At 44.9% G+C, this 26800-nt stretch overlaps 1 protein-coding gene across 12 annotated transcripts in view; it reads right to left on the reverse strand.

Annotated features, from left to right (window-relative positions):
- The window catches only part of PKP4 (plakophilin 4), a 247608-nt gene that overhangs the window by 4118 nt on the left and 216690 nt on the right, over window positions 1-26800 (reverse strand). For all 12 annotated transcript variants that reach the window (XM_081242577.1, XM_081242573.1, XM_081242575.1 and 9 more), the window contains 8 exons: window positions 18516-18699; window positions 13986-14103; window positions 12275-12466; window positions 11897-12070; window positions 8680-8830; window positions 5164-5359; window positions 2834-2918; window positions 2593-2710 (listed from right to left, as the gene is read on the reverse strand). In XM_081242577.1, coding sequence (XP_081098703.1) covers window positions 2593-2710; window positions 2834-2918; window positions 5164-5359; window positions 8680-8830; window positions 11897-12070; window positions 12275-12466; window positions 13986-14103; window positions 18516-18699 — 1218 coding nt within the window. The remainder of the gene's footprint in view (window positions 1-2592; window positions 2711-2833; window positions 2919-5163; window positions 5360-8679; window positions 8831-11896; window positions 12071-12274; window positions 12467-13985; window positions 14104-18515; window positions 18700-26800) is intronic.

Here is a 26800-nt window from a genome sequence, read left to right on the forward strand (position 1 = left end):
AGGGTCTCTGATTCCTAACAGTGCTGGTGAGGAAGAGGTACTGCCGACTGAAGGGAGAGGCGAGAGGAGGAGGGAGAGAGAGAAAAGAAAGAGAAATCAGGCTGTCAGTGTCTCTAGAAAGTCCCCTCTGGAAAAACAAAGGTCAGTAATTAGAAGTGCACGTGGCTGGCACTAAAGTCAGCTCTTAGAGGTGCTGTGAGTTGTAGGGCAGCCAGCCCTGGGTCTCTGGAGGGTGACCTGCAGGCCGGCCACGGTGAGGATCAGCGCTGTCAACCCCCAAGCTTGCTAGAGAGCCACAGCACGTGGTGCAGGGATCATGCGGCTTCCCCACTGACACAGTGGGTCTCAACCACCTGCTTGGGCCTTTGAAACTGAGTGATTGGTAACTTCCCAGTCATGCAAGAGTTACATTTGCTGCTTTATGATCTCAGTTCACTTACTTGTAACACACCCATCTATTATCCGTTATGTATAGCTCTTCAGTAAGTAGATGTTTTATGGCATGTTTTGATTTCTGATGATTTCAGAAATATCTGCATCTCTAAATGTGTTTGAATAAGAGTGCCCAGCCCATAAAATTTATAATTCTTTTTATGGTGATCAGCTGTCAGGGAAATTTATAAACTCCGTAAGCCCTGCTCATCAAGCTCGTGGTGCTGAGAAGCCCGGCCTCACAAAGGCCCAGCTTTTTTATCACAGCTGGAGCCAAACATTTCATAATAACATGTCTACCCATGGGTGTCCTGCTGGGACATTTTTGCACAGAAGGAAAACATCTTCTTTTTCTCATTAAAAAACCCATCTTGCTTGCACTGAAGTATCTTGTAATTAAGAGTGGTCACTTATTCATTGGATCCACTTCAAAGCGGCAGGCCCCAGGCCCTGCTACCAGTGGTTTTGTGTGCATTGATGCTTTCAGAGGAAGACTGACATCAAAATATTTTCCCTAGAAAGTCACTTCACTGACACACAGGGACCATGCATGGGCAGTGTCTATGTGCTTCTCATCCTGCCTACTTTCTACAAGGTAGGAGGACAGAGGCCATCGCCACCTGCCTCCCATAATTACATCAGCAAGATATGAGATGTGCCCATAAGCAGATACCGTGCTAGTGCTGAGGGATGGATGATCAGTCCTCAGAATAAGTGGAGAAACAAGGGTGAATTAGATCCTACCTTCAAACGGAATCCAGAGAGGGACCTAGGAACTTGGACGGGGCCCGTCAGCACTGTCCAGTGTGTATATTTAAGAGGTCCTCAAAACAAGTTCATTGCTTAGTGACTATGTCCTGATTTGTCTGAAATTATTCTTTTGCCTGTACACATGCCTTTTGTTAAACAGCAAACTCTCTTGCTTCCCCGGGCACCCCTCTTCCTGAGTCTCTAAAGAATCCTGAGCATTTTTATAAAGCAAGACAGCCTCAGGCTACACCTGGGAACCCAGCAAGATGTGTCAAAAACCAAGCAGACATCTCTGAAGAAAACAACTCATAATTTAAAAACTAAGACATATACACCATATGCAGTAGGCAGAGATAATTTTTTAAAATTCCTGGTACAAGCAGAGACATCCAATTATGTGACAAGAACCACCAGTCATATATTAGTCTTTTTGGTCACATTTGTCCACATGAGAAATAAGACTGCCAGCAGAGCACAGTTGAATACAACAGGTAATATTTATATGTCAGAATGGGAGATTTAAAGCCAAATAAAAAAAGATATTTATTACTTTTCCTGTTTCATTTAGTTAAGAATTAAACTTACAGGACTGAATCGACTTGGTAGAAATATTCTGTTCTTACATGCAAAACCCCCCCACAAAAAAACAAAAAAACCCGCCCCCAAACCCAGTCTGAGCCTCAATACATTCTTTCTACCAAATTAAACACCACCAATATGTAGGTAGTGTGGTTGTCAAGATTCCCAACTTACAAATCAAAGGGAATTCCTGTAAAGCCACCTGCAGGGCCTGTTCCCATTAGCCATGGATGCTGGGGGTCTGGAAGGCAGCCAGGGGATGAAGCTTTAACTGGTGAGGAGTAAGGCACAGGTGGAGATCATGGCTCTCCCAGGTTGTGGGTCTAAAGCTCGCGTCTAAGGGATTCTTTCTAAGAGTTTTCACCAAGAAAACGAAAAAATCACTTGGAAGAGATTTCAGATTTATGGCCTGCAGGCAGGCAAGGGCAGCCATTTTCAGGCACAACCTAGTGGTTCTCAAAGTGTGTTCCTCCACTCCCCTGTATCCGTGTCACCGGGCCAGCATATTAAATGCAGGTTCCCAGGCCCCTTTGCAAACCTAGTGAAGCAGAATCTTAGGGGGAACAGATGCTATTGAGGACCCCGGGATACTTTTATGCGCCATAGTTGGTGTAAACTTACATAAAACTTTTAAAGCAGAAGGAGGAGAGTGGGTCTGCTGTATACAATAGCATGTAATTCCCAAAGAAGGCTTTCAGCCTGAAGAGCAAACTCTCCTTTCCTCAGTGTTTGGAGGTGACAGGCTTAATCAGCGTACGTTTGATCTCCGGATGGGAAACAATGTTCTGTCACACAGATGCTCTCACCAAGAAGGGGAGTTTACCCACTGACCTGACTGAATGACAGGTGACATCTGTTGGTTGGTGGTAGACAACGAAGGATGTGATTTGAATCGGTCTCGCTCTAATGTTGACACAGGTGTAATAAAATGGTTCTGATTCCACCCATCCTGTGGAGTTAAAAGAGAAAAAGAAACCTCTCAAAGTGGATAATGACATTTCATTACAATAAATGATTACGACCGTGTGCTCTGATGAATGCTAATTATGCCAGAGCTATTCTTGTAAGTTACCTTTTTATAAATGCTCCGGAGGTCCCGATATTGCCATAGCGTATTCAAGACCTGGGCTGCTGCCTTCACCACTTTCAGAGATGATCTAGGGAGAGAGCGGGGTTGTTAATGAATGTGGGCGGCTCCACTTGAAGAGACTCTGGCAGCAAAGCAATGGCCAAGAGGCCATCACTCCAAGGACCAGGGGGCAAGGAGGCTGCTGCTAGAAACCACCACCAAGGAATCAGGTGTACCTGGGAGTCAGTCAAGTTCAGGGCTGGCCAGAGGTGGCAAGGACCAAAGAGAGGCTCACAGGCACTTGGCTCTGTGGTCGGGATGAGCCCACGACTTCTGACCAGGACCACACATCTCAAGTGTCTGAGGACCCTCCCAAGTTAACTTAAGTTACCCGCCCCCATTATTAGGCCTTCATATAAAACATGTTTACTGCCTTCTTGTCATTTGTGCCTCTTTGTAAACAGATGTGTCTGTGTGCTCTAGTGTTTGATTTGGAAAATAAGGTCAGTTATTACCTCCCCTCTCCCTGAGGCCTTCCCGACCAGTGTGTCTGAAATTGTGACACCCCCCCTCACCCTGGCATGCCCTATCACTGTCCCCGATTTTATTATTTGCCCTTCACTCAGCACCATCTGCAGGCGCTGCTCATTCCACTGGTACCTTGTCTGTTCCACCCACGGAATGTAAGCTACCTGCGGGCAGGTGTGAACTGCTCACTGCTGTAGCACGTGGCAGGTGGGCAAGAGACAGAAGCTTGGTGAGTGAATCAAAAGGAAAGTAAGTATATGTTCAGAAGACAGCTTGATTTGATCCAGGTTTTCTGAATCTCGTTTTGAAAAAAAAAAAATTAGACTTTTTTTTTCAGTATACAAAGATTTTGACACTGGTTCAGCATTTCTCCAGCCTGTTCTTACACCTTTCACGAATAAAGGCTATCTCACAAAATTTTAGGAGCACTAAATGTGATTTCGGTTACTCTTACAGGAGAGGGGAAGGGAGCTGGAGGGGGAGTTAGTGGAACAGGGCCTTAGCTTTATCTGTAATGTTTCGTTTCCTTTGAAATAAAAATGAGTGTGTGTGCACTTATTACTAATGAGATAAAAAAAGATACCTAAGAGAAAAGGACTGAAAGGAAATATGAATAATGTTGGTAGCTGTGGTTTCTGCGGGGTGAGAATATGATTTGCTACATTATTCTTCAAAAGTATACACAGGGGCTTCTCTGGTGGCGCAGTGGTTGAGAGTCCTCCTGCCGATGCAGGGGACACGGGTTCGTGCCCCGGTCCAGGAAGATCCCACATGCTGCGGAGCGGCTGGGCCCGTGAGCCGTGGCCACTGAGCCTGCGCGTCCGGAGCCTGCGCTCCGCAACGGGAGAGGCCACAACAGTGAGAGGCCTGCGTACCGCAAAAAAAAAAAAAAAGTATACACAGTGTGAGTTCTAGTACTGACACTCAGCCAATTAATAAATGTTTACTAGTATGGGCCAGTCTTTGTTCTAGATACCGAGGATGCAGCAGTGAATGAAAAGACAAGGTGCCTGCTCTGGGGGCTGTCAGATGCCAGAGGGTGTCGTAAATAACCCCGGGGAAGCCACTGCCGTGTGCAGGAGGAGAGTGGGGAGACGGGCGGGCCATTTTACTACTGATTCGGAGGCTACTGTCCTGTTGTGTCGAGAAAGGGACAAGCAGCCCTACACTTCCCGCTTCCTCGAAGGATTCTCTGATCTGATACTAAGGCAAATTCAGAGTCACCGCTATAGCTCCGTGACAAGAAACCTTCAATTTTTGCCACCAATCCTCTAATCCCTGCTTCTGCTGCTTCATCACTTGGGTGTCACCCACAGCGAGGTATGATCCAAGCCCAGGGCACATCCTGAGGCCACACAGCAGGCTCTGGCTCAGCTGCATGTGGTGATTTTAGGACCTTCTGGGAGGAAATAATCCCAGAACTGAGGATTTAAGAAGATGTTCTTGCAGAACAGGCCCTGGAGCCTGGAACAGAGCCAAAGGTCCAAGGGAGATGGGGCCCAGGTTTTCCTCCTCATGAAATGTCTGATTCTTCCAGGAGGCAGAACGGCCAAATGTAGCTTTAGGGACAGGAACGACGGTAGGGGTGAGGGATGCTCCAAGAAAATAAAGAGCAGAAAAGGGGCCACATGACCACAGATACCTCTCCGAGCAAAAAACAGGTTTTAACTGCCGGAAACCGCTTAGCTTATTGGCACGTGAGAAGTGCACAAATGAATCCTTCCCAATAAGCAATGTATCCTCAACCAATGCCCTTGTCACAGGAATGAGGGCCTGGCGCTGGCGTCTCCTTGCAGCAGACTTGCCTGTCTCCTCTGCCCTTGGTTATGTTCACCAGCTTTTCTATGCCCCCCGAGTCAGCCAGGGCCTTGGCATTCTCCATGTTCTTGCTGGTGACCTCATGCAGGGCACAGCAGATGGCTGCCACGGTCTCATCCGACAGCACGCTGGGGCTGGCGCCGCCCGGGAGCCTGTTGACCAGGTCTCGCATGGCGTATTTACCTGCCCGAGGCAAAAGAGAGCTCATTCCACTTTTGGAAGGGATCTGGGTTTTGTTATTGTTGTCATTGAAAGGTTGTGACTGTGCAGTCTCCTGAAAACAAAACCTCAAAAGAGACAATAACAGGAAAGAAAAAATCCACGGTAAAGAAGGAAATGACAAACATTTTAACTGTACGGGGCAGGTTAACATCTATGGCCATGCCACTCGAGGAAATGACTGGTTTATAAAACCTTACTGCAAATTGCTGAAAGAAAATGTAAATCAGTGTATAAAACTGGGTATAACAATCAAGTTGCTTTAGTTCCACTATTTTCATTAACAGCAAGAATAAAGGAATTATGATAGTAAATTTTATTCTCCATTCAGTTCCTATGCATCATGTAGGAATTACAACTTCCTCTTAAAGCTTTTAAAAACTTTTCTTTGAATAAGTTTTAAGCTGGACCAAGTAAGGCTGCCAAACAATACTTTTCATGAAATCTTTCTAGATTTCAACATGTGAACTGGGTACAGTTACACTTTTTTTTCCCCAAAATTTTTGAATTTTATCTTATTTTTTATACAGCAGATTCTTATTAGTTATCTATTTTATACATATTGGTATATATATATGTCAATCCCAATCTCCCAATTCATCCCACATTTTTATCAAGTTGAGGGTTTATATCAGTTGGTCTGACATCAGTAACAACATGCTCGTTTCTTTTAAAGAAGATAGAAGTATAATTCTGGTATGAAGATTATGGGTATGTTACGTCCCAGGAGTAATGCAATAATAAAGTTCCCGACAGGACAAGGCTGAGGTGTCCCTTCGCTACTGAGGCATTTCCGTACAGATCCTCAATTCCCCTTACTCTTCTCCAAAAAGAGATTATCTCCAGCTTTTTCCATTTCAATTACTGACTGACAAACTAGGATAACTGTACTGCAGACCAAAGAAATTAACTAAAGCTCAAGTAAATATTTTCTTAGCTTTTCTCCCTATGCTAATAACTGAGTGGATGCTAAATGGGTTTTTTATTGAAGACCTATTTATATTACAATGTAAGCAGGAGAAGATAGGGCCTGAGTACACGCCGCATAATTTACAGCACATCAAACTGAAGACTCGGGCATAACTCACAGAGAACATTGTTAGGAAGAGTGGAAAAGCAGTGATGACACTGTAAGCCAGAAGATAAATGTTGTTTTTAAGAACAGATGATAAGTTAGCACTGGTGATTCTGAATACTCACGAATGACCAAAAGGTCCATGACATGTAATTCGTCACTTTGCTACGGCACAATTTTAAATTGCACTCTGTAGGCTTGGGAGAAGGCCAGTCACTCGGTCTGTGAGTGACCCTAGTGGTCCCTTCAGAGCCTGCAGCCCCGACAGCTGGCCTGGTCAGACTCAGTTGAGTATGCAGCAACTTTTGTGAACTGACAAAACTTTGTTTCCTCATGAAAAATGGCTCTGGAGAGAAAGTCCGTGGCTAGTGCTGGTGATGGATGTGAGGAGAGAGTGAAGAGGTCAGAGAAGGGCATGGTTCTTAGGAACAGAAGTGCTGGGTAAATCAGAGTCAAATACTGAATGAATATGGGAGGGGCTCAGACCACACAGGAAGGAAGGGATCTTCATGGGGAAACAAGAAAAAGTGACTCCTGAAACAGCTCAAGAGTACTCCAGCTGGGTAAAATCATGCTCATCAGTGGAGAGAGAAAACACGCGTGAAAGTTTAAAAGGGGGTGAGGACATTCACAGAAAACACAGGGATGCACCGAGAGAAGGCGAGGCCCCTTGATATACATTCGTTCTTCCCCAAGGTCTTAGCACTCACGGAGCTGGCTGTGCACCCTCTGCTCTCCCATCTCTCTCCTCCCATTTGTGGAATGACAGGCCACAAGGTGTGTGTGGCCAACACTGTTTTTTAGCATTAAGAACTCCCAAACTATACGGGCTTCTTAGAAGAAATTCAAATAATATAGATGTAACAGAAATAACTTAAAAAATATCTTTTTAGGGACCTAAAGGATTTCTCTCAAGGAAATGTGGAATCTAGGAGCTATAACACATCTATTGGAATCAGACATGAGCTGGACTATGAACAGGGCATGGAAGGGGCTCCTCTCCTCTCCTGGGGGTACAATTTGGCCCAAAGAAATAGTGTTTTAAGAGCAGGTTAATCCAGGCAATAATTTAAAATAGCACGTCTACCAGGCACTGTGTGAGGGGCCACGGTGACCCCTCATAGACACTCTCTGAGGTGAACACTGTTGTCCTTGTTCCTTTTCTCTCTCCACCTTTGTCTTGCTCTATCATGGCAGGTGTATTTTAATATGAGTTCAATATATATTCACTAATCCACATAAGATCTTGTCAAATTTTCCCTCCTTCTCCCCTGGCCTGTCATCGTCAGTAGGACTGGCGTGGAGCTGGGGGGTTTACAAGGGGCATTTTCACAGCAAGCCCATGGTGAGGAGGACAGGCATGGGCAGCTCCCTTTTAGAGATGGGAACCAAGGGAGAGTTTTCAATTCAGATGAAGGAATGGAGCCCACATGGGCTCCATGAAGGACACTCCACATTATACAGCCAGTGAGCAGCACAGCCAGGGTTTAACCTGAGGTCCACTGGAGGGTCTCTGATCTTTTCTTTTCCCCACACTCTCCTTGGGATGTGGCCATGCTCTGGAGGCAAGCAAGCTAAGCTGCGGTGGTGCACAACTTTGAAGAGGCACTCATTCTCAAGTTCATGCAAGCGCCAACCCGACATTTGGATGGACCCAAGGGTGAATGCCTCCTAAAATTTTGCACCCTGTGTGCCTCACTTGCCTTATCCTCATCCTGACCCTGCCCTGGGGTCAGGCCTTGGAACAGTGCCTCTGTTTTAAGGCGAGCACTTACACAGACGTGAGAGGGAAAAGCTATAAAACATTCATGTGATTTCTTTTTTTTAATTTAGAACACAGTAGTGTTGGAGAATTAGCAGATATGTCTCAAAAATCAGAAAAGGGAGAATGAAACTTTTTGATTGTTCAAGAAATGACTCTCTGGGGAAATAGATACACCAAATCTACCAAGCAGTTTTATAATGTATGACTGAAATTGCTAGCTCTTCTGAAAATTTACCTTCCTGATCCAATGTTTAATGAATGAGCCTGCTCTTGCTGAAAAGGAATGGTCAGAAAGGACAGACACACGGGTACCAAATATGCCAAGACACCAGGGACTAGGACTGAGTTGCTAATCATTTTAAATGTCATCTTTTTATAAATCAAAAGAAGAGTTTTATAAACACTATTTCTCTCTTTATAGCTCACCTGGTCACCACAACATACCTATGAGCTCCTTGTTGCGGACATCTAGGGCCATATTCCTCAAGGCAGTCGCTACAGAAGAAACAACTCTATCATTGTCCATTCTCAGAAGTTCTACAAGGATGGGGAGCCCTTTTTCTTTGCGGACAGCTGCTCGGATGTACGCTGCAAACTAGGAAATAAAACAAGGTAATAAGTAATATAAAACAGAGTTCAACTCTCAGATGTTACTGTTGCCTAAAAAAAAGATGTTTCCAAAAGATAAACTAATAGATTAAATGTTTTCTTTCCAACTGGAGATTAAATCTGTGATGCCAGTCAAGAGAAAACCAGTTTGGGAGAAAGATAAGCTAGGATGACTGATTTAAAAAGAAATCCCAAAGCCTGAAAACCTCAAGCCACCATCTGGCAGATATTTTTGGGTAGAAAAGAGAAGGCAGTGATTACTTTCTACTTCAGCTACATAAACATGATTAAGGACGGATGGCACGTCTTCTCTGCAGTTGGCCCCAGGCCAGGTCCAGAGGCTATAAATAGGATGGCAGAGAGGGTAAACTGGTCAGTGCACATTAAAGGAGAACCTGTTTCCATCAAGTCATTTCTCCCCTGTATTCTCTGCAACAATATTTACAGTTTAGTAACCTTTCAAGGAAATTGCTTGGAAAACAATCCCTTGCCTCAGAAGAAAAGGAATTCTCCAGCAACACTGAGCACTGTAATTCATACACACTGGTGAAAAAGTAAGTACATTTGTGCGCAAAATGCTTTGCCATTCAAGATTAGTTAGCTGCTGCTGCTATTTCTTTTTAATCCACAGTCAAGAACTTCTTTTGTGATTAAGAGGCAAGTCTGTACGGTGAGTCAGTTTGGGCACCGCATGAATTGGGAACGAACACTAAGTCATCAAGGAAACAAACAAAAAAAGTAACATTTGAAAATGGGTCTTTAATCTTGTTTTGAGTTTTCACTGCCATTTTTACCAATGCAAATTGTCTTTCAAAATTTAGGATAATTGAAAAATGTTGCTCATAAAACAGCTAATACTTTCCTGCTGTGGTCAAGACACGAGGACACCGATCTGCCAGCCCTTTGTATTATTTTGAACATGAAAATATGTGACTGACTACTCAGTTTCCTTAATACCAACAGACTAGATTATTCTAATAACACAAATAAAAGGAAAAGATGCATTTCAAAGATCCTATTAGCTTTCTTCGGATGAAATCCATACTCCTGTTTTCCAAATCAAATGATATCTGCAAGAGAAATAGAATACATGACTTGCTATCAGGTAAAGGACTTGGGCAGCTTTGGCAACTTCCCTCTCTGAAACCTGCAAAAGGACAGAACCAACACCTGTCTCGCCTGGAGACCAACTGGCTCAGCCCAGCCCTGGGCGCCTCCCTGCCAGAGCACTACAGCCATCACCACTCCCAGAGAGCTTCTGACTTGATCACATCTGTGGCCATGATTATCTTGTCTTCTTAATGAGGGCCAATATTTTGATTTACTATTTTAGACACTTTTGAAATCACTTCCATATAATGTTTATATTTTAAACGACCTTGCCATTGGACGTTTATTCACTAAAGATTCCAGAAAATAAAATTCTACAACTCAAACTGTATTTATCTTAATTATTGTCTTTTTTCTTATCATCATCAAATGATTCTCAGGTCATAAGAAGCTGGAGGTGAACACTGAGTCACCAACATAAATATTTTGGATACTTATGTGCTAGGCCCTCTCCTAGGTCCTCCACATTTATTATCTCATTTAATCCTTAAAACCGCCAAATGAGGTAGGTATTATTTCCATTTTACAGATGATGAAACTGAGGACAGAGAGATCTGAGGCCCCCAGATAGTAAGGGGGGTGGGGGAGGATTCAAAGCCAAGGGGTCTGGCTCCAGAGCCAGCACTTAGATGCTAAGCTATTAGCACTTTTAATTTTTTTTTAATTTATTTATTTATTCACTTTTATTGACCTATAGTTGATTTCCAGTGCTGTGCCAACCTCTACTGTACAGCAAAGTGACTCAGTTACACACATATCAAGAACAATAACAAAATAGCCACGGTGTCTTAGCACTAGGCCGTAATTATCTGTATATATTCATTAGAGCAGCTGGCCGCATGAAACAAACCTTACCTAGGCCTAGCAATGCTTTTCACTCTCACGGAAAAAATGACGGCCAATTTTCATTTGGGGAGGGGGTGATGGAGGAAGTAGTCAAAAACAAGCATTATAGTAATTCTACTAAAATATACTTGTTAGGAAATTTCTAGAGGTTGAAATGTTTCAAACAAGGATTGTCTGGGAAGTTGTTAGATGACATTTAAAACGTTGTGAGAACTTGCTTATAGTGGTAACAGTAGAAATCACCTTCGGTTTTCCTAAAGAAGTCACACACGTATTAGTGGAGGTGGAAACTTTGCCATGTGTATGTTCTATAAGTCTCTGAGAGAGGAATGGTGCGGCCCAGCCTCAGCTCTAATTCAGGCCCTTGGCATCTCTCACCAGACTCCCCTACGGAATCCCAGCCTCGACTGTCCTCTACTTCAAATTCGCCTTCTGCACTGCTGCAGACGAGATCCAACAGTGTCCACAACAGCCTGTGCCGTTGGTCTGCTTAAACCCTTTCAGCGGCCCCTCTGGTCCGAAGGTCGGGTCCCAGCTCCTGAAGCTTGGCTGTCAGGCCTGGTCGAGAGGCCCAGCTCCACGGTGCACTCCTCCTCCCACCCTCCACGTCCCGGCAACCGGCCTGTAGCCTCTACCCACGGCATCCTCACTGTGACGCCTTTCCCCTGTTGTCCCTTTATCTGGTTGGTTCCCTGTCCACCCCGACCTCGACTCTGCTGGCTTAATTCTACTCATTCTTAAAGGTTCCATTTGGGCAGCACCACCCTTCCAGGAACCCTCCCCTACGTTCTGGCTCCCCTCTTTCCTTGCCTTTCCCTCACCTGCCAGGCTGGGTTAGATGTCCTCTTCCAAGACCCCGCTGCACACATATCCCACAGTCTACACTGTACTGGCTCCATCTGTCTGTTTTTCTCGCCAGCCTTCAGCTTCTTATGGGGAAGGGCTACGTCACATTCATCCTCGGATCCCCAGAGCCGAGTGCTGTCTCCCTGCTTTTTTCCTCCCTCCCTTTACCAAACTCTAAACAACCGTGTCCCTTTCCATGATCATTGCTGATCTGACTGCAAGAAGTGTGCACAAGTAGAAGACATCCTACCTTCCAGTTTCCAGCAGAGAGGTTCTGGAGAGATCCAGCAGAGCCTTCCAAGGTGGCTGGGTTGGAACTTTCTGCTAGAAGAGTCAGATATGGTTTTACCACTGACGGATGCCACAGCATCTCAACCCCTTTGGGGGACTTCGACAGTCCTGGGATAGGACCAACTCCATCCCACTGAAAGACAAAGAGCACGCATTAGTGGAAGCAAATATGTGAACACAGTATCCAACACCTGAAAACGTTCCTTTCTGCTAGACTCAGCTAGAGCTAAGCAGAAAAACTGCATCATGAGAAAAAAATTTTTTCTTGCCAAATATGTGATTTCTCACTCCCAGAGGAAACGAAACTTTAGAGTTTCATGTCAAGTAAAATGCTAACTTGATCCTCTTGTGGTGTTCTCTTTTTCTTCTTCTTCTTCTTCCCCCAGCAGCTTGGCTCCAAGTCTTTGCTGGGAGACTCTTTTCCGAGTAGGTCATCCAATTCGTTCAGCCCCAGCGGCCGGGCCTGGGGCACCTCCAGCTCCAGCCGATACGACAGGTTCCTCAGTGTGCACACGCAGTTCTCCACGGTCTGAAACCCAACACAGTGTAGGATTAAAACCACTGTGGCACATTAGTGCAAAGTGTTTCTGTACCGAGCACCAGTGATAGTAAAGAAATGTAGAACATGGAAGAACTGCTTTTCACTTTATGGGAACTGCAACAGTCAGTCTAAGGTCAGAACGGTGATTCCAGACTGTTGGCGGGACACCCAGTGACAGAGTGCAGAGCCATACACAGTGCAGCTGACGATCTGCCTGCCTGCTGAGTGAACTGTGCGAGGCTCTGGAGAAGAAAATGCCCAGGGTTCTGCTTCAGGGCTGCCGCAGTGGCAGAGATGCGCCCAAGTTACCAGAGCGCCCCCCTTCTCACCACTGGGAATCCTCATCGTGACAGCGGGTGCGACCAGCCTCCACCCCGGGCACAGCCCCTCCCCGCAAGTGCCACCTTTGTCGTCTCCTTCCATCTCCCACCTCCCCCCCCCACCGTGGAAAGTTCCACGATCTGATCTCTTTCTCTGCTGACATTTTGCCTTCTGCACATGGTCTTTTGTTCCTCAAAGTCTGTATCACACCTCTAATTGGGAGGCCGACCCACTTCAACCAAGTGTGTCTAAAACCAAGTGCAGTTTTGCCTAGCGAGCTCCCCTTCTACCTTGCTGATTCCTCTCAATTTCATCTGCAGATCTTTTGGTTCAGTTGAAGCTCAAATAAAAACTTGGCCGTCACTTTGAATTTCTCCTCTAGTTCCCCCCCAATCCTACCACTCAGTTTTCTTTTCCCTCTTAGACCCCTGCTTACGACCCCAGGCCTGTTTGTGACCCCTCTTCGTCCAGCCCATCCGGAACAAGTGCCCGGCCTGCCTTGGGACTCCTGACACTTTTAGTCCCTCCTTCCTGTTTCTCCCCACCTTCCCCGGGCCCTGATGCTGGGGCAGACCCTGGATGGCATCACAGCTGAAAAATGATGAGCAGAATTCCTTGTGAGAGGGCCGGGATGGAGGAAATAGGAGGGGAGGATAAGGGGGACATGCTGGTAACAGAGGGAGTGGGTGAAAGACTGCAACCTGCATGTAGAAAGGGGCACCCAGAGTTGGTACCGAGGCAAGAAGGGAAGAGAGGTTGGGGGGATTCCAGTGCCTGGACCAGAAACCTTTATTCAGTAGATACTTAGATCCAGATGGATTTGACTGTAGCAGCAGGGGATACGGGACTGGAGGAAAGAGCAGCGGGGCAATCACCTTGACGATGAGCCCAGGAGAAACCACAGAGAAGGTCTGGACCCTGGTAGATCCTTCGCCACATGGGAGTCACTCAGTTTTCATGGTTCTAAGGCTATTAAGTTCTCATGCCCCTGTTAACTTGTAATTTTTAGAGACAGTCTCCCTTTATTTATTTATTTGCTTTGAGACAGTCTCCCTTTAATCTGGAGCGTAGTCTAACAAGGAGGAGAGGGTCAAGAATTCCAGAAAGAGTCAATGGCACGCGGACGGCGGCGGTCGGCAGCTGCTGTCCTCTGCCACCGCGCGTTCACGGCCAGGCGGGCACTGACCTTGCTGTCGTAGTCGGATGTGTTCACACACGTATGGATCACGTACAACAGAGAGTCCACCAGCCCCTCACAGGATCGCATCTGCTTCCGCGCTTCCTCCCCCGCGGAGCTGAGATTCCTAAACAGGCAGAGGCACGGGGGAGCTCGTTAGCTGCGGAGCCTTATTACCTTAATGATCGGAGAACGGGTGACACAGCAGCACGTAGATCTGGTCTGAAGAGGCATTTGGAGCCTGCATTTTAATCTCGAGGGAGCTCACAATAATAGCCAGCCCCCTATTAGCCACACAAATAGAAGGGAGGAGGGGCACTTGAACTTTGTATCTCTCTTGTTGACAGGCCACCTTCTAACCTCCTAAAATAATTATTTTGGGGCTTATCTTCAGTTTCCTCATACGTAAGAAAGGGGGAATAATAGTAACTACCTCGTAAGGTTGCCGTAAGGAAGAGATGAGCTGCTACGTAGGAAGCAATGAGGAAGTGCCCACCGTGTAAAAGGATGTTTGCTAGCCATGCACGGTTGCTGTTTTCAGACACCCTTTACCTCCCTTGTTAGGTCATAAGGTCTTTGCAGTCCCTGCACCTATTAAAATGTTTTGCATGTAGTAGGTGGTCAAAAATGCTTCTTGAATGAACAGAGGAAACGTATTTCTTGTATAAACATTTCAAGTTAAATAGGAATACTTGCTCATGCCACAATTTTTCTTATCTTTTTAGTTATTAAAACACCTGAAAATTGTTTCATCCACATGGAAATTTGTGCTATCAATTTAGCTTCGTGAATTGGTACCAAATTATAAGGCTCTATTTCATGTGCCATTAACAAGGGTTCTAGGCTAACTCTGAGATTTTGCAAAACTTAGACTAGGTAAGGGGGATTGGGCATGACTTTTCTTTTCACCTTTGTTTTTCTGAGGCCAGAGATACTATCACCCATGATCTCTCCACTGTTCTTTTTGTTTGTTTGTTACTAAAAAATATTTAATAGCCAAAGTAACAAAGGCACTGATGAATCATATGAAGGTGTCAACAAAGTAGAAGAGATGTTAGACTAACAATCAGTTTGAAGTACAAAGTCTGAATCAGCTGAATATCAACCATGGGAATAAACAAAAAAATAAGCTGCATGTCTGTCCCATACAAAGAGAAAACACTTCTTATCTTCAATTCCATATTAAATATTATCAAACCTATATCAATACTGACCAGCTACTAGAACATAAAAGAATCTTCAGTCAATATTACACAAAATATCTTTGCTAACTAAAATTAAATAAAATTAGAAATCATATAAATTCATCTGCCCCACTTATTTGAGATATTAGAATACATACTTTTCTTTAATGCATGATTCTATTAGTTATATATTGCTGTATAACAAATTACCCCGATATTTAACAGCTCAAAAAATAAATACTTGTTGTATTATGGTTTCTCTGGGTCCAGCATTCAGGTGCTTCTTAGCTGGGTGCCTCTGGGTTGAAGTCTCCCATAAGGCTATAATCAAGCTATTATCTGGGGTTATAGTTATCTGAAGGCTCAACTTAGGAAGGATCTACTTCCAAGTTCACACCAGTGGTTGTTCCCAGTCCTCAGAGAATCCACTTTCAAGTCCATTCACGTGACTATGGCAATCCTCAGCTTCTCACTGTTTGCCAGACGTCAGTTCCTGCCATGGGGGTTTCTACTTGGGGAAGCTCACAACATGGCAGCCAGCTTTCGCTCAGAATGAGGCAACAAGAGAAAGAGTGAGCAAGACATAGGCCAGTCTCTTTGTAACATAATCTCAGAAGTGGCATCTATAACTTCAGAATTACTATTTATTTGAAGGCTTTCACTCAGTGAAAGGGGAACACACATGGGCATAACACTAACAGGCGAGAGTTTTTGCGTCCATCTTAGAGGCTTCCTGCTACAATGGTTTAAGAGAAAATAAAAGTAGAAAATATAAATTATTTATGACTGAATGACAACGGAGCGTCACATATCTGAAGTCCCTCTACTGTTCTTATCCAGGGTTACCTCTCAGTAGCTCTCAACAGCTAAGCTCTGCTGTTCCTCTAACAGGGATCCGGTATCCCTCTGGTTTTCCTCTCATCTTGCTGTCTTCCCTTCTCAGCCTCTTCTGCCTGTGGGTCCCTCTGGAGTGCCCAGGGCTACTTTGGTCGCTTCCTATCTTTATCTTTGTGCTCTTCTGGGTGGCCTCCTTCTGCTCCATGGATTTAATACAACCTATGGACCCATGACTCCCCAGTTTTTATCTTTAGCCCAACCCCTCTCTAGAATTCCAGACTTGTCTACCCAGAGATTACCTTTATCCACATGGACAGCTAATTAGACATCTCAAAGTGGACCAGACAAAACCCTCAGCTGCTCCCCTCTCCACCCTTCCTCCGCCCCTCTGCTGGACCTCATCAACAGCACTTCCCTGCTCCCAGCTGATCCAGCCGAAGATCTAGGAGCTGTCCTTACTTCCTCCCTTTTCCTCGCCCCTCATATTCAGTCCGTGAGCAAACCTTGTCAGCCTCTCCCTCCACAACGTACTCCGCTCTGCCGACCTCTCTCCGGTGCCTGGCCTTTGTCACCCTCATCATCTGCCTTCCTGCCCCCACTGTTGCCCCCATCACAGCCAGAAACCATCCCTACTCTTGTGAGTAGACCCTCTGATGGTTCCCCATGACACTTGGCACGTGGTGCACTCCTTGCTCTGATCTAAAAAATCCGAGGTAACTGGTTTCACGCTGCACCTTGCCCATTAAGCTCCAGCCTCAAGCCCCTTCCTGCCCCAGAGCCTGTACACTCCCTGTTCCCTTTGTCTCCAGTGTGTCCTCCTCCCCTCCCCCACCCCTGCCCTCACAGGAGCAGCTCCTGTGGTATTTCCGACTAGGCTTAAACTTCACCTCCTATGAGAGACTGCCTGACCATCAAAGTGACACCTAGTAACTCTTACATCACCCTATTTTTTAAATGGCATCTGTTGTTATTTTCTTGTTTATTTATTTACCTGTCTCCATCAATAGAACTTGGTTCTATCCGAGCCGCGACCTACTCTGTTTTGTCCATCACTGAATTTACACAGAAGGCATTCACCAACTGTTAATAGCCCTGAACCACTGGGGGAGCCTGAGCGTGTGTCCTGTCCCTGGGCCTCCCCTGAAGCCTGGCAGGCTAGCTGAGGGCTCACGGCCTCCCCTGAGCCAGGTACAGGGAGATGAGCTGCTGCCCCACAGATCAGCAGTAGAGGCCATGTGACCCGTCCTGTGATGCAGGAATCTGAGTCAGGGAACTGGCCTGCCTTCTAGGAGCCTGACTCTTGTCGCCCCCTCCCCTCCCCTGCCCCAGTTACCCATCACAGTAGCAGAAGGCTTCAGAGCAGAAGCCCAGGCCCCTCCCTGCCCCCCTCTCTCGAGCTCTGGTGTAGAGATGCTCAGACATCTTAGCTTAACCGGTAAATAGCGCTCACTGTGTGTCAGACGCTACACGAAGCATTTTATACAAGCTGAGTCTTCACAACTCTGAGATGTTATTATTACCCCTATTGTAAAGATGAGGAAACTGAGGCTCAGAATGGGACAGGAAGTCAGTCTGTCTGAAGCCAGCGCCCACTCTTGTTGTCACCAGGCCACTCTGCCCCAAGGTTTCTGTTTCAAGTTCCCAGTAAGCCTGGGAAACTGGGTGGAAATTGAGCTGATGAGAGTTAATGGCAAATAATGAGCAGCACCGTGTACAGTTAAAGGAGGCTTTATGGATTTTAAATGCTAAAGATAATCACTGAAAAGAGTATTTGGGCTCATTTTCATTGATTTATAAAACTCTAAACCCAATGATTGCTTAAACCACACCTTTTTGCACCCTTTTAAAAGCAAAAAAGTTTTAATCATTACATTTAAAAAGACTGAAGTCTAATTAACAGACATTATATTAGTTTCAGGTGTACAGAACAATAATTTGACGTTTGTAGACATTGTGAAATGATCGCCACAGTAAGTCTAGTTACCGGCTGTCACCGTACAAAGTTACCAAGTGTTTTTTTCTTGTGATGAGAACTTTTAAGATTTACTTTCTTAGCTTCTTTCAACTTTACAGCACAATATTAGTGACTACAGTCACCTTGCTGCACATTACATCCCCGTGACTAAGTTACTTTATAACTTGAAGTTTGCACTTCCACATTTTGAATTTAAACAAATACCAGGCTGCTGACACATTAGCAATCAGAATGTGACAACCAGAAAAATGCTGCTCAAGTGGAAAACACTGGAATTTTGACAGTAATTTCAGACTGAAAGGCCTTTTTTGACTGATCTATAGAAGAGTCATTTATAAGATAATGTCTCTCAAGCCACTGCTCCGTGCTCACAATGTTTTCCTCATAGGATAACAAAGCCCAGTGGTCTAAATTAAAAAAAAAACTTGGAAACTTAGAGAGGTATTAATAAAAATGAAATATTAAATCATCCTGAAATCAACTTAGCTATGACACATATTATTTAATCACAGACTTAATCGTAAAGAAGAAACAAACATTTACCTCAGGCAACCTGTCGTATTACGCAGAACGAGTGAAGTCTGAAATTTAATTTTATGATCGTCATCAAAAGAAGAGTTATTCCATCCAGAATGTGGAACAATCACAGTGTTTGTCAGGGTTGAGAGAGCATCGCGGATGATTGTCATCTTTACGGCATCACATGAGGATAAGTTCCAAAGAACTCCTAAAGAATGAGATTTTAAATATCAAATCAATTAGAAATCCTGCAGTTTTAGTAATGAAATAAACATATTAGCTTTAATTGATGGGAATTCAGTCTGTTCCAAACCTAATCCATGGCCTGAATTTACAACCAGGCTGGGGATGGACCTCTAATAAATGTTGACTGAACATATGTAAGCTTCTGGCAGTATATTACCAAGTTGTCCTTATCTTAAGTTTTGGAGCCTATGTATCTATCAGGCAAGATGACTATGGTTTTGCAAAGCAAATTAGAGTTACTCTGTGAGGGGGAGGGGCACAATCCAATCAAGGGTCATAAGTATGATGCATCTGTGGTGGTTGTAAAAATGTGGTTCATTGTATCATCCCTTACATTCAGTGTTGTGTGTGACAAACCAATTTTAAAATTTAGTACCTGAAAAGAACTTCTCTTTCTCAAAAGAAGGATACTTTCTCTTCATCACACTTCCTTTTCTTACTTTTGCTACCGGGAAGCTCATGCTTAAATATTATGCTTGCAGTAACTTGCACAAAGGGTGGTTACATTTGTCTTATCTCCCTTATTTAGATAAGGTTTAAACATTTCTATTTCCGTAAGGTTTAAACATTTCTATTTCCACGTTAAGAGTTTTATCAGCATGTGCAAGTTACTACCATTCCTTTTTGGATACAGGTGAGACTAACAATAAATTAAAAGCTTCCGATATTGTAATTCGTATCAATATTGCTGGGACACCAGACCTTAAATGTAGCTTATTAGAGTGTTATTTGAATTATAAGCATATTAGAGGGTCCTCGTTTCTGTGTCAACCATAAGAGGGTTAACTTGTTGTAATAAAGCACATATTTCCTAATAGTTACTCTTTTAGAAATCAGAGCAAATTCAGGATTATACCTACTCTAATGTCATTTTCACATTGATGCATCTTCCTAAGTAAGAGGGGATGGGGTGGAGGAGAGATGGTACAGCTGGATCTTCAGAGCCCTACACTCCTGATGTATCCTTGGCAAGTTGCATCAGTCAGTACAGTATAGTGATTTTAGAACTATCAACATACAAAAACGCTCGAGGCCTGTGGAGGGGAAGGAGTTGGCAAAACCCGCCCGTGTCCATGGAAGCATGTGAGGCTTGTGACATGACTGATCTAGAGTGCTGGGCCAGAGACAAGACTGAAAACTGCTGCTCTGGCTCTGGTGACCAAGGAGCTAGCCTGTAAACTGCCTGCGCAGCCTTCTCGGGGCCTAAAATCGCAGGGCCCCTTAAGAAGGAGGGAGGCGGGAGAGAGCCGACAGGAGTTTTCTTTCTTTATGGAGGGAGGAGGGGTTCAAGCAAAGGGCTAGAACTGAAGAGAGTAAAACAATACTCTGTGAACCGAGAGGACCATCCATTCCCCGCACATCTGCCCTGACCCACTCACACCGTGGAGGGATGGTCGATGACAGCGGCAGATGCTTGGGCTCTGTCCTGGGAAACGCCCTGGGTCCTGACTCCTCTCCCACTTGGCTTTGACTTCTGGGCCTTGCTGATTGGGTTTCCCTTGCTCCCCCAAGACTTTCATCCTTTCTCTGCTCCTACCCTTTGGGGTGGGACAGCCCACCATAAGCACAGCTTTTCAGGACCTCAGCCTCAGCGGTGACCCATCTAGTCAGGCTCGGACTCGAGGGGGATTTGGACAGTTTAGCATCGGGAAAAGGAAGGACCCTGCTTTGCCTCTGAAGGCTTGCTCTGTCCACCACGACAGACCTTCGTTTCCATAACTGTCCTGTGGCTGATGGTCCTGGAGAGAGGGCAGAGAACACTGCAGGTGCTTATGAAGGGAACTGAAACTCCACAAGCTGAGCTACTTCTCTGTGGATTCTGATAAAACTGGCTGCATCTATGTGAGTGGGTTTAAACCGGGCTCCCTGGACTCTGGGGGCTCCGCCGGGCTCTTAGGGGCAGCCATGTGGGAGGTGGGTGAGAACTGGCGGCAGGGCTCCAATCGGGAGCAGCTCCATCCTTATCTGTTCTCAACACTGGGCTTCACTGTATGTTTCTGTTTGAAAAAAGGGTTTCGTGTCTCAAAGACATTTGAAAAGCACTGTATTAGGGGAAAAGTATCCGAGGACGGATGATCACAGAAGAGACCTTGGGAGCTAAGGATGAAAAAGGAATCTCTGGAGGTTGGTTCTGACCCAAATAATAGGTGAGGGGAGAGAAGACAGAAGGAGAGTGGGCCGAGGCACAGAAGCATGGATGATAGCAGCTGCCACGAATAGGGCTTTAACATTTTCTGCCAACGAGGCCAACCTCACCCCACCCAGCGCTCTGAAGGGGCCGGCCCGGGGCCTGAGTCAGCCAGAGGGGCAGCATGTGGCCCAGAGGCCACTGGTGGGGAAGGGTCATTTCCTAACCTCTCCTGATGACAGTTTTATAACATGCGATTCTGAAGGCCACTGGAGCAGTTTTTCTCTCTGTGAAAGCATTTCAAAGTTCTCACTCCCCGAAATTCTACACATGGGGGAGAGTTGCATTTTCCAAGAAGCTACGTTCTACTTCACAGAATAAATGCATTCCAGTAACGTTAATTTAAGGCAAGGTTTATGGAAAGTAAAGTCTATCATACTGTAGGTTATAGGTATAAAATTAGATACATCTCTACGGAAAATTAAACAGTGCTGAGTCACACACTTCAGGTGAAAACACGACTAAGAAGAGGGGTGGTTCTTACTGAGCACGTTGGATCTTGGAGCTGATGCCTAGAAGTTCTCCGACTGCTGGCAGAAAAGCTTGTTTTTCATGGTTCCTGCCTCCACTCCTGGCTACTTCTAAGATCTACTCTGGAAAGAGGAGAGTTCCCAGGTTTGTGGATTCGCCTGACTTTCTGTGCTGGAACAAGGATTTTGTCTGGCTCTTTCTTTTCCTTGTCAGGCATTTAGAATGACCAGTGGAGTTATATGTCATTCTACAGTTTATTATTAGCCATTACATCTACAGGGGATTGGAGAGCAGAAACATTCGTAAATCAACATACACAATAGTTACTTGGCCATTTACTATGGTTTTACTCTGTGCCAGGCACTGTGTGCTTTACACATAATACCTTAAAGAGTCAAGATGCACAGAAGGAATTCACTTCCCATTTAATTATTTGGTAGGCTTGAAATTCTACATGTTGACTTTTTACAGGATGATGAGCATTTCTTCTTCTAAATTTAATATTAAATTTCATTAGGCAAGTATAATGAGTAAGAAACACTCTACTATCCTTTCTTTTATATGTCTGGTTACACATATGCAGGGGACATAATAGGTGCTCAGAAATATATGTTGATGGTTCCAATTTAATAGCCTGTATTTGCTTTGAGATTTCCCTTTTATTTTTTGCCTGTCAGATTTAGCACCTAAGTATGTATTCCCTCCCTTTCACACCTTTTCTTAAAACTGAGTGTCCTGAGAGTGTCCCTGAAGGTCTGTAAGTACATGGAGAGGGTCAGAACAGTGGTCTGGATCTTTAAGGGAGTTTGCCAGCATAGTTTTGCCTGCTTTTCACACGAAGGCCAAAACGGGTGGTTGCTGAAACTACCACCCTAGCTATGGGGCTAGGAGAATTATGTTGCTGCTCTATCTCCCAGAATCAGAAGTTAAGTTACACCAAAATGCCTGAATCCCCATCCCTCAGACTGCATAAAGAAAGGACTAGTGTTGCCCAATTATAAAATGTTAAATTATTTAAAAATACGTAATCCTTCAGTAGACTTGTAGGTCAGCTGACTAGGTTATCTTTCGGTCAACTCAGATGACTCATAAAATCAGTCTGCTATAGAAATTAAAGCTACCTCTCCTGCAACTTCAAAAAATGTTCAAAATTATTCTTGATCAGAAGAAATGAAAGATTCTATTTTTGTTAAGTCTGTGGCATCCACACAAAGGCAGCTTTCTCATCCCGCATTAAAAGTTACATTATCCCTCTAATCCTGTACTTTGTTATGTAACACAAGAAACTACATTTGGTATGGATTTAACTCGCCATTTTCATCAAAGCAAGTTCCAAGACATTGGTTTTTCCTCCCCACTTTCTTTTTCAAAAATAAAGGTTATGGAAAGCCAAAACAACCAGTTCTGATCAACCAACATTGGATGAAGAAGGTTCACTTAAACTTAAAAGCCTTAGCTACGGAATGATTACTTTGGCTTTTCTACTCAAAGTAAAAAGCACCATTCTTAAGACCAACTAATAATACCTGTGTGCACTTGCCTCACTAAAGCAGTAATAAAACAAAGTTCTTTCCACTTACTCTGTCTAGGGCTTCATTTAATGGGTCAGGGAGAATGTTCCTAGAACAGTAAGTAATGAATGGAAAATACACCAGCTCCCATATGTAGCGAGACTGATGAGAAATACAGAAATATTAGCATTCTCCATCAACATGATAAACCTCCAGCTCCGACGTCCTAGTGCAAAATTATTTTCAAAAATATTTAGCAGCACACTCCACTGTCTCTTGGTTCCTTAAAAGAAAGTTAAAAATAAACTATAATTCAGTTTAGGAAACTTGAGGTTTTTATTTAAAGCAATTAGCTATTTGTTGTGAGAACTAAGAATATATATAAACAAACTCATTTTGAAAATATTAGGGAATTTCCTGCATACTACTGTAGAAAACGCTGCTTATTCTCTACCACAAGAAAAAGTAGACATAATTATGAGTAACCAGTAACCACAATGCGAAACTGCCATAAGAGATGAGAGTTCATTTTCCCCACAAAGAATGAGTAAAGTAATTAAAATACCATTCACATAAATCCTAGGCCACAGAATTTTGAAAGAGTGCACGTTTAAAACTAGCATTATAGCTATTCTTACAGCCAAATGATAATTTCATAGTTAAATTAGAAACTGATTTTAGTTGATTAATTAAAATAATAGCACCATTTGAAAAATGCATTTCTTAAAGGACATTAGAAAACCAACCAAACAACATTTTGAAAATGCTATTTCTCTGGTAGCATAAATACCTAACAGCCTATGCAACTGTTTTTCTTTCTTTTTCTGATATGAAAGAAATCTAAACCCATTAATTTTTATATAGTATTCAATTTTTGCTGCTTCCTAATTGTCAAAAAAATACCCAAACAAACAACCCCTCCTCCCAAAACTGCATAACACAAGGGTTCATGGGCATTGCAAAAAAGAAAAATAAAACAGCCAAAAAAGTGCTAGTGCACTTCCAATATCACCACTGGACATGCCCCTGCGTTTTCTTTCATCACTCATTCTCAATGTCTGTTCCTGACATTCTTGTTTCAGACATGCTCCTTCATGAGATGTCCACGAGGCACCCAAGCCTTAGGGGTGCGAAGAGTATTAAATCAGAGAAGAGCCAACCAGGTCTTGGCCGCATTATTCCCTGCACAGAGTAAGCATCATGATAAGTCACTATCATGCTTCAGCTCTCTGGGGGTCAGAACTGCCTGGTATACATGTTCATCCCCTCCCAGCTATTCTGCATCCATGGGCTGCTTGGAACAGGTTGGTGTCGTGTATACCCACCCTGCAAGCATTCTTGCAGGGGTGGAAATATTAGACTGAAAGTGAAAATATAAAACATCAAGGCTGCAGATTGCATATAAGCATCCAAGCATGTGTGCTTCTCGTAAACCCATAGTCTGTGGATAACAAGGCAGGAATATGGGCCTTTGAACCCAAGGGCCCCTGTCTGCTCCTAGCACATGCCTCCATCGTGATTCCCAAGATGGTCTCTGGCTGAAACACCCAGGATCTAGCAAAAACACATCTCCATTTCTTCTCTCTGCAGCTGCCTTGAAGCTCTTCCCTAACCCCAGTAGGGTTTTTATAAACCTCTGCAACTTTCAGTTGGGCAGAGTAATGACAAGATGCTATGGCTACTATATCCTGTCACAACACGGTCACCTGTATCCCTGCCCCCTTCCAGCATTAAAGCTCTATACCTCATGCCTTTTAGACACGTTACTTATACCCAAGCACAGCCTAGACATGCACTGTCCAATACAACAGCCACTGGCTGCATGTGGCCATCGAGCGAGTGCAGTGTGGCTGGTCCAAACTGCGATGTGCTGTAAGTATAAAATACACACTGGATTAAGACGACCTGGTACGAAAAAAATGAATGTAAAACACCTCATTGTTTTTATACTGCTTACAAGTTGAAGTGATATTTTGGAACTATTGGGTTAAACAAACTACACTATTAAAATAAACACATTTTTCTTTTTCCTTTTTAATGTGGCTACTAGGAAGTTCAGAATGACATGTGCCCTGCGTTTACACTTCTACTGGAGAGTGCTGGTAGGGATGTTTTCAGGCCAGACTCTAAGGGATACAAGTAGGTGAGCCCTCCGCTCCCAGGAAGCCTTGCCACAAATAGTTGCAGCACCAGGCAGCTCTGTCAAAGCACCCACCAGTAGGAAGAGCAATAGGGCCAGCTCCACAGAAACGCCAAGCGGCAGGTACTGTGTTTCTCACCGGGCAGCTGGTACCGGGTGAGATTTGCCGGGGCTCACAGAGCTGGAAGGAAACAAGTGGATCTGACTCTGGAGCCCACACTCACTCCTGACCCCATGCTGCCTCTCCCTGGATGTTTTTCTTAGCAGGCAAACCTCCGCCTTGGTGTGGAACTGGAGACCGCTGCGTTCAAACTGGCGTGTGAAGGGCAGAGGCCAGGGAGAAGTGGGCTGGGGGGTGCCCTCCCAGCTGGGAGGGGCAGGAGTGGGGAAGCCTTGAGGCTAGGATTGGCCCAGAAGGTGAGGGGAGGATAGGGGCTGCAGATTTGGACCGGCAGCTGGGGAAGGATGGACTGCAGGGACAGGCATTATCCCAGGAGGGGACAGTGAAGCTGATGGACCAGGAGGGGCAAAGCCTGTGTCGCAGGACAGTAGGTCAGGGAGTGTGTGATGAGGACCTGAAGGAGTGCAGAGGGGATGGGAGAGCAAAGAGGAAGGGAGAGTGAGTGCTTGTGATGAGAATTTGGAGCCTGACGCAAGCTGAGGGGGACGTCAGAGATGAGCCAACAGTTCGCCTCCTGTGTGAGAATATGGTACAGGTAACAGCAACGAGGAAATCAAGGGGGTAGCGAGAAGAAAGTAGTGTGAGAAGTGTCTGCCATTTTGTGGCTTCAGGTAAATGACTCAAACTTTCCACCAGGGCTGGAATGCTGTGAATAAATTACGCAACTGAAACAGAACTGAAATAATGGGAGAGCAATTATTGTGAGGGTGGGACGAAAGGACTGTCTTCAGTTATAGAAATGCCTTTCTCTGGATAAATTCCCAGGAAAACAAGTCATGGTGGTGGATAATCATTTCCAGGGTTCCCAGGATGAGACCATCTCAGCAGAGGTTCCTGAAAACATGTGCAGTGAGCTGCAGAGTACCTGAACGTGCAGTCCTGGAGCTGCCTTACAGGCCCGGCTCATGGCCTTCTTCTTCCTGTGCCCCTGCTGCCAGGCTAGGCTTTGCTACACTCCTTGCTGGTTGGCACAGCTGGCATCCTAGGTGGTGGGCAGTGCAGCTGCCCTGAGAGCTGGGGTCCTGCGAGGAGGCCTGGCCTGGTCAGCCTGGTGGGCTTGCCTTGTGTCCCTCGTTGCTCCCTGAGATTTCTGGCCCAGCTGAGGCATCCTCCATGCCAGGCATGGGAAGGCACAGTCAGGCCCAGCTGTGGTCACGGTGGTCAGGACCTCAGGTTCCCACCGCAGTGAGTGAGGGCTCAGGTGATCTGAGAGAAGGAAGCTGCCCAGGAGGGGGCTGTGTGGAAGCGAAGACTTGAGCTGGCCGCAGACGCTGCACACGGTAGGGCCCCAGCCTACATATTCAATCTAAAGGGGACTGTTCCCACTGCTTAAATTTGTCCCCAGCCCAAGAACCTGAATGATAGATCTTTATATTTTTAGTCTTTAAAGGACATAAGCCTTTGTTTCTGTGATTTTTCAGGTACAAAGGTGGATCACAGCATCTTTGAAAAGATCTATCGATTTCTAAAGCTCCATTTACAGAGCCACTTTGCATTTCACCGTATTCTTTCTTACCTAGGTAATTTCCCAACTTCAGGGGTAGGTTGAGAGGATTAGTGACATCATAGAGG

This window comes from Mesoplodon bidens, assembly GCF_964165515.1.
Source record: "Mesoplodon bidens genome assembly, chromosome: 8".
NCBI classification, from domain to species: Eukaryota; Metazoa; Chordata; class Mammalia; order Artiodactyla; family Ziphiidae; genus Mesoplodon; species Mesoplodon bidens.